The sequence below is a fragment of the Bos grunniens genome, chromosome 6 (genome assembly GCF_055505025.1).
Source record: "Bos grunniens cultivar Pamir isolate PY7600 chromosome 6, Bosgru_T2T1.0, whole genome shotgun sequence".
In the NCBI taxonomy this organism is placed as follows: Eukaryota; Metazoa; Chordata; class Mammalia; order Artiodactyla; family Bovidae; genus Bos; species Bos grunniens.
Genome location: NC_141170.1, coordinates 15033337 through 15041112, shown reverse-complemented (window position 1 = coordinate 15041112; position 7776 = coordinate 15033337). Strand labels below are relative to the sequence as shown.

General features: G+C 53.9%; 1 protein-coding gene across 1 annotated transcript in view; it reads left to right on the top strand.

Annotated features, from left to right (window-relative positions):
• Positions 1 to 4196: 4196 nt before the first annotated feature.
• Positions 4197 to 7776, top strand: part of LOC147370319 (epididymis-specific alpha-mannosidase-like) — a 45493-nt gene continuing 41913 nt past the window's right edge. The window contains exons 1-2 of the mRNA XM_086407519.1: positions 4197 to 4354; positions 6931 to 7077. Of these exons, the coding sequence (XP_086263645.1) occupies positions 4232 to 4354; positions 6931 to 7077 (270 nt within the window). The 5' untranslated portion in view covers positions 4197 to 4231. The remainder of the gene's footprint in view (positions 4355 to 6930; positions 7078 to 7776) is intronic.

Sequence of the window (7776 nt, the reverse complement as noted above, 5' to 3'; positions counted from 1 at the left end):
TCAAGGGAACTGTGAGTCCCCAGGCTGGTCACTCGCCCTAGAGAACAGAGAACACTGATGTCTCAAGGATGAAATGGAAATGGTGCCAGTGTGCTCATCTCACGAACTCCCACGCAGCACAAAGAAGAGTCAGGCTGTTCTTTCTCTAGATCATCCAGAGCAGGTCACGCTTCACACGCTCACGTGCAGCTACGGCCCAGGGCAAGACAGGGCCACAGGCCAGCACCCACGTGTAACGCAGGGAACAAGCTGGCCTTGCTGTGGGGAGGGTGCTAGCACCCTGTGTTTTTCTCATGGTCCTTGGGTTCAATGTGGATTTTGTGGTGCATTTCATTGGATTCACCAAAACATGTGACATCAACTCTTTTGCTTGACAACAGTTCGCTACCTGCAAGCAGATGGGAGGGAGGTGAGGGGTATATGTGTACTTATGGTTGATTAGTGTTGAAGTTTGACAAAAAACAATAAAATTTTGTAAAGCAATTATCCTTCAATTAAAAAATAAATTATTTTTAAAAAAAACAAACAAAAAAAGAATGTGCAACCTCAAGTAGTCTCTTCTGGGCAGGGCATGGCAGAGCCTGTTCTAGAAAGAGCTACTCCTATGCCATAGTTTGTCCCCAAAGGGAAATGTCACCCCCTTAGTGAAGTACAGAGAGCCTCTGAGGCCGTTGTAAAAGCTGCCCCTACCCCAACCCTCCCCAAGGATCTTGTAGCCTCAGAGCTGTGAGAAAATACATGTCTGCTGTTTAAGCCCCCTCTGTGTTACCTGTTGTGACAGCCAAGTAGAGTAAATGCTGGCCAGAAAGGACTTAACAGCAGGAGGCAGGCTAATAGGCTGCAGAGATGCTCTGAAGCTGGTCAGTGTTGGTCCACATGCGTGAAGAAGAGATGCCAGCTCTACACGGCGGACGGAGGGGGAAGGGGTTAAAGATGCAGAGATGTAGGAAGGGGCTGCAGTGAAGGTGGTGGGTGAGTTCAGTGTTCCCCAGGAGGCCCGGGACCCTTGGTCTACCAGGCACTGACATCCTCAACAAGCTCAGAGTGGGGGCTGCCCCTATAGGCTGGGGCTAATGGGAGACAAGCCTCTGCAGAATGGTCTTCCTGGTGGCACTGCCAGTAACATGATGTGGAAAGGAGAGGCCAGGTGCCTGCATGTAGCTGTCAGAAGCAAGGTCAGTGCAATTATTGTGACAAACTTCAAGGTCAAAATGGCAGCAAGACCCATTTCTGACCATGGGGATGGTTACAAGGAAACGGGATACCTAAGGGCAAAACAGATGGACAGATGACATGGGTGACCGTCAGCATGTCCTTTGAGAAGCAATTGAGGATCAATGGTTTAGAAGGCCAAAGGCAGACTTCTACTGAAAGTCCCAACCGCTTTCTAGGTTCCAGAGTAGACGTATGTGCATCCTTGGTCATTTAGTCATGTCCAACTCTGAGACCCCATAGGCTGTAGTACACAAGGCTCCTCTGTTCTTGGGAGTCTCCAGGCAAGAATACTGGAGTGGGTTGCCATTCCCTTCTCCAGGGTATCTTCCTGACCCAGGGATTGAACCTGGGTCTCCTGCATTACAGGCGGATTCTTTACCTGTTGGTGGTCTGAGCCACCAGGGAAGCCCACCAGACCAAAGCCAGTTTTCAAATCCAAAATCCATTGACTGGAGGAGAGACCATGTGTGTCCCTGGGAGGAAGGACTCTGTAAGACCCCGAGAAGGGCATATGGTGATGACTTCCCAGCCTTTCTCTAGGTGCTTATTCACACACAGGACTGGACACCTGGGTGAGGGTAATACTGATTTATATTTAGAGGACTGTGGCTTAACAGTCTCCGGGGTGAAGAATTCAGGAGCAGCTTAGCTGGGAATTTCTGGCTCCTGGTCTTTCATGTGGTTGAGGTCAAGACGGTTGGGAGTCCTGGAGCTGGAGCTGTCCTGGAAGATCGGCAGCTGACCCTCCTGGCTGGGGACACAGTTCTGTCTGTGGGCAGAATGCCTCAGCAGATCCCTATGTGGCCACTCCACAGGCTGCTTGAATGTGCCGTGACTTTGCTGCTGGATTTGTCCAGAGTGAGTCTCAAAGAGAGGACATAGTGACACTAGGCAAGGCATACATTTTAGTGAGGAGATGTGACGGGGGACACATGACCATGGGGTCTCTGCTCCCACTGTGAGCCCAGTTTCCAGAAGCTGCAGGCCTGAGTGAGGAATGGAGTGGCCAGGTGAAGGTTCAGGCGAGCCGGAGCCTGGAGACGGCACCTGTGACTCTGGGGCGCTGTCCTCTAGGAGGCATGTACACCCCAAATCCGTGGCCAGGGCACAGGGTCCCCAGTGGGTAGAATATGTGAGATGGAAACAGGAGGGCCTCATGTATCATCAGTCCCAGCGACCTACTTGGGAACTGGACTCTCACACGCACGACTCTGGACTCGGCATCCAAAGGTTTGGCATCCAAAGGAGGGATGTATCCACCAGGTGGATACATCCGCCACCACCTACTGGTGGCCCTGGTACCTTTGCACTGCTTGTGCCAAGAGACCAGCAGATGAGGGAGGGGAAGGGCCAGCAGTCTAGTGGAGATCACTGATGGAGACCACAGGAAGAGGTAGGTCAGGCGGGCTGAACACAGGGAGGCAGGGAAGGCTCAGATGGTAACAGATGTGTGCGTCTCTGGCCATCTTTTCCTGATGGGGAAGGTGAACGGACAGGTGAGTGCTGTGACTCAGGAAGGCAGGCTGACCAAGGGTCAGGCCCCTCGGGAACGAGGCTCTGGGTATCCCCCACGAGGTCAGCCATCATTTCCAGCCCAGGTGCTCACTGGAGGTGAGAGGCATGGATGGGTGGTAGATGGGTAGGTGGGGGTATGAGTATCAGATACAACCCTGAGCGAGCTACAACAAGAACAGCTAATGCACAGGCCTGGAGGAAAGGACAAGAACGGACACGTGTGTGACACATGCAGTCAGGTGGGGCTGGAGCAGCGGGGCCGGCCTGCCTCTCCCTCTCGAAGGGCTCTCAGGGCTTCTCTACATCTCCTTCCCTCGTGGCCTGGTTTGGGCTTCCTCACAGCATGGCAGCCCCGCCTCCACACGTGAGTCCCCTGGGGACCAAGGCAACGTCTGCCTTGCCACTTCTGACAGCCTCCAAGTCACACAGGGCATCTTATCCACATTCTGTTGGTTACTAGTGAGTCACACGCCCACCAGCTACAAAGGGAGAAGAAACTAGACCCTGTTCTCAACAGGAGGAAAGTCAAGGTCAAATCATGTCAGATGTGAGCCAAGGAAGGGAGATGGGACAGAGAGGATGAAGACTTGCTTGGAGACCATATTCTCCAGTTGTATTTGATGAATGGGTGGACAAGGCGGCCAGAAGGAAGAATGAGTCTTAGCTCTGATCATGATAGAAAATGCCAATAAGACGTTTGGATCTCAGGCAGAAGAGCCCACTGCATGGATCCCTGGCCCCCAGGTCAGGGGGAACAGAGACAGTCCTAAGCAGCACTCTGGCCCCTGCAGTTTGCACGTTTGTGATCAGCCGTCCTCCAGGAAGGAGTCCCTGAGGTTGTCACCTCCTGTGCATTCTGTCACCGACCCCCGGCTCCTCTATGGCCATCCCATCTTATGGATGGGATGCTGAGACCCTGAGAGATTAGGCATATTGCCAAGGGCACTATTGGTGATCCAGATCTAATTCTGAAAGTTTTAAGCAGTCTTGTTCCTCTGTTTCTACCATCTTAGGTAAATCTGATACAATTTGGGAAACCCAGCTTTCCTCCTTAAAACGGAGGTAACAATCCCTTTTGCAAGGCCCCCAGTGGGAACAACTATCAGGGCAGGATTCTGGTGGTGGCCCTTACTCAGTGTTGAGTTTTGCAGGACAGAGGGCTTGGGGTAGGGAGGGGCTGGGATGCCTCGTGGGAAAGGCTGCCAGTGGTCCAAGGCAGAAGGTTACACATTGGAGTGACAGGAACTATGGCCAGAAAGAGGGAATCTGAAAGGGAGGTGGCATCTGGAATCTGGCTTAAAGTTGGAAAGGGAGGGACAGGAAATTGGAGGTGGGGTGGAGTGCTGAAAGGCAGTCAGCCAGTGCCAGCCGCATCACCTGGGCCCCTGCCTCCCATTCCTCCCCGATCCCTCCCCCAAGGGGCGGAGAGCTGAGGCCGCCCATTGCTAAACCAGAGGTCTTTGAAACTGCCAGCCCCAGCCCCAGTCCGCAGGCCTCTAGAATGGGGTCAGTGCTCACGCAGCTGCTGTTACTGTGGCTTCTGGGAACCCAGCCTGAGGCCACGATCAGGGTCTTCGTGGTACCCCACAGTCACCTGGATGTGGGCTGGCTGCATACTGTCCAGGTAGGTGCCTGGTGCCACTCCCCTTGCCACCTCTGAAGCTGTAGCTTCCTTCTCCATTCAGGATCCTGTGCTGGGTTTGCAGCCTGGGGTCAACCTAGAGTATCTGGAATCAGCCTGGATTCAAGTCCTGACCTGCTACAGACTGGCTGAGTAGCAGACTGCACTGGTCACTTCCTGTCTCTGAACCTCACTTTCCTGATGTGTGCTGCTGCTGTTGCTGCTAAGTTGCTTCAGTTGTGTCCGACTCTGTGCGACCCCATAGACGGCAGCCCACCAGGCTCCCCCGTCCCTGGGATTCTCCAGGCAAGAGCACTGGGGTGGGTTGCCATTTCCTTCTCCAATGCATGAAAGTGAAAAGTGAAAGTGAAGTCGCTCAGTCGTGTTCGACTCTTAGCGACCCCATGGACTGCAGCCCACCAGGCTCCTCCACCCATGGGGTTTTCCAGGCAAGAGTACTGAAGCGGGGGTTGCAAAGGTTAGATGGAGTGTGCACAGCCATGTGTCAGGCCACGGTCACGTTCCTCGTCCAGGGGACCCTCTCTGTGCCCTGATGTCCACTTCTGATGGGAGGTAGGGGGTCTTCACACTGGCTGTTCCCCCTGCCCCAAAGGCTTTCCTCCCAGAGGCCTGCAAGACCCAGTCTCTCTCCTCCTCCTGGTTGTTCCTTAAAAGTACTTTCTTGGTGAGGTCTTCCTGACGTCCCTATCTATTCCCCTATTCCATTTCCCCAGTCCTTCCGTTGAGAACATTGAGAGCATTTTCTAGGCCCAATATATAAGCACTCTCTTGCCTGGGAGGTCACATCAGTAAACCGAATCTTGGGTAGCTTTCTTGTCCCTGTAAATGTTCCAGAAAGTCTGTGGAGCAGTGAAATCCCAGTGGCCAAGTTAATCTCAAGAGTGAATCTTATTTCCCTGTACGTTTTGTCCAACAAGACGGAGTATGTGGCCCCAGCTAGGTTTTTCAGCTTTCCTCTTCCTTTTCCTTCCTTCCCCTTAGAGAATATTCTTTATCTTTTAAAACCTTTCTGCCACACACTCCATTCTGAATTCTGCTCAAGGAGACTGCTTAGGGAAGTATTAAATAAAGTAGGTGTGTTTCGCCTGTATTGTCTCCATTAATCAGTTTTTAAACACTTCCCTTTAGTACATTTTACTTACTGGCTTATTGAATGTCTGTTTTCCCCACAAGAGGCTCAGTTCCGTGGGGAAGAGGCTTCATCCATTGAATATGGCTATGGATGTATCCTCAAGCTGCCTCATGGATGGGATAGACACTCCATGAAAATTTGTTGAAGGAATGAATGAACGAGGGCAGAAAAAAAAAAAGATAAAAAGACTCTGATTTCTTTAGGTTTCTGGGGCAAGTGGTTGGGTATTATTACCTACCTCCTTGGGCTTTCCAGGCGGTGCTAGTGGTAAAGAACCCGCCTGCCAATTCAGGAGACATAAGAGACGTAGGTTCCATCCCTGGGTCAGGAAGATGACCTGGAGGAGGGCCTGGCAACCCACTCCAGTATTCTTGCCTAGAGAATCCCATGCACAGAGGAGTCTGGTGGGCTACAGTCCATGGAGTCACAAAGAGTCAGACACGACTGGAGTGACTTCCCATGCATGCATACACCAACCTCCTAGAGCTGTTTTTTGGAAGGAGAAAGTAAATACATGAATAAATGAACAAAATCGCTCTGTGACAGTGGATATAAGAGAGTAGCTCATTTTAAAGAGACAGGGGCAGCAAGAGCCTTGAGGCTGTGTTGAATCTGGTCCTGAGCCCATTGGGCAGCCTCTGTTGGGGGGGGCACCCATAGGTGTGTGGAGTGCTGACTTGTGGGGAAGCATGATTGCCACTCCCAGTTTACAGAAGGGGAAACAGGCCTAGGGAGGATCGGGGCTGCTCAAGGTCACCAGAAATAGCCGCATGCCTGCTGACTCCCTGCCCGGTACTCTCTGCATTCCTTTACCAGCATCTCCAGGCTGCACAGTGAGCCAGGCTGACCTAGATGGGAAGCAGGCGTGGCTCCATCCTGGGGCCTCCCTGCCTGGGGGGAGGCAGGTAGATCCACAGGGACAACCCGGGGGTCAGCTCCTCTCAGCTCCATCTCTCAGCACCCACACCCCTCATTCCAGCCCAAGGAAGCCCTTCTGAGTCCCTGGACCTCTCCCCTGGGGCCCCTGGGTTTGACTGGTCTATCCCACCATGGCAGCCCCAGGGCCACCTAGCATGTCCTTCTGGGAGGCTGTCCCTGACCCTGGGCCTGGCCAGCATGTCCCTCTGTCACAGTGCCATGATCTGTTTCCACACGTGTCTCCCCAGGAGAGCACCTTCCTTCCCATCAAGGAGTGCCTGCCCATGTCCTTCCCCCAGCGTACTGTGTATTGTGCCTCTGGCACAGAGTGGGCACAGAGGCTCCCTTGCTGGAACAGCAGTGAGAGCAGAGGGCAGGGACCTGGGCAGATGGTGTGAGTGCCAGGGGCCCTCCGACACTGTGGGTCCCTGGATTTTACTCCTTGGCCTCCGGGATTCCCGATGGAGCTGGTGTGATGGTGTCCCCATTCCCCTTCCCCCTGGTCTAGGACAGCACGCAGGCTTATGTCACCACAGTCTACACCTCGGTGGTGGAGGACCTGACCCGTAATAAGCAGCACAGGTTCATCATCGTGGACCAGGAGTTCTTCCGGCTGTGGTGGGATGGCGTCGCGTCAGCCAAGCAGAAAGTCCAGGTAACGCTGCCCTCCAGGGTGGTCCTCACCGGGGAGCTGAGAGAGGAGTGGCCTGGGGGTCCCAGTGATGACCCTCCAGGAAGCTCCTGGGACAGTGCTCTCTGTGGCCAGGGCTGTGCTGTGTAAACCAGGAGGCCCTAAACTCTCTGGGGCTGCTCTCAGAATTTAGATGAGAGTTGTGGTCAGCCCCATGCCCCGGAGATAGGTTTGTGTTTAATCCCGCCTTTCTGGCTACTCATTGCAGCTGTGGCAACCCCGCTGGCCCTCAGCTGGCATGAACGGGGTCACCTCTGACACTGGGCACTCCAGGGGGGCCTGTGTCCACACTCTCTTCCTTTATTTACATATCTGTGTGGCCCCCATGGGGATGGGAGCTGATCACCCAGCCAGGGGGTGCCACAGTCCCTGTGGTTTCAAGGCTGGAGGCAGATTGGCTTCACTCATCACAGGGAGTGAGAAGCCCCGCTCCATGGAGGGCAGCCTGGGACCAGGTCCTGCTCCCCCACCTCCCTGGGTGATCACAGGTGGCCAGTGGCCTCTGTCAGCCGCATCTACAGTGGGAGTGACCTCCCTCCCCAGAGAGGCTGTACTCAGAGTACCTGCATGATGGAAGCACCTGGGATGCCTCTTTGGTGCTTGCTTGGTGCCCCCAGGCTTCACCTTTCTGCAGAACAGTCACTGATGGTGAGACCCAGAGGC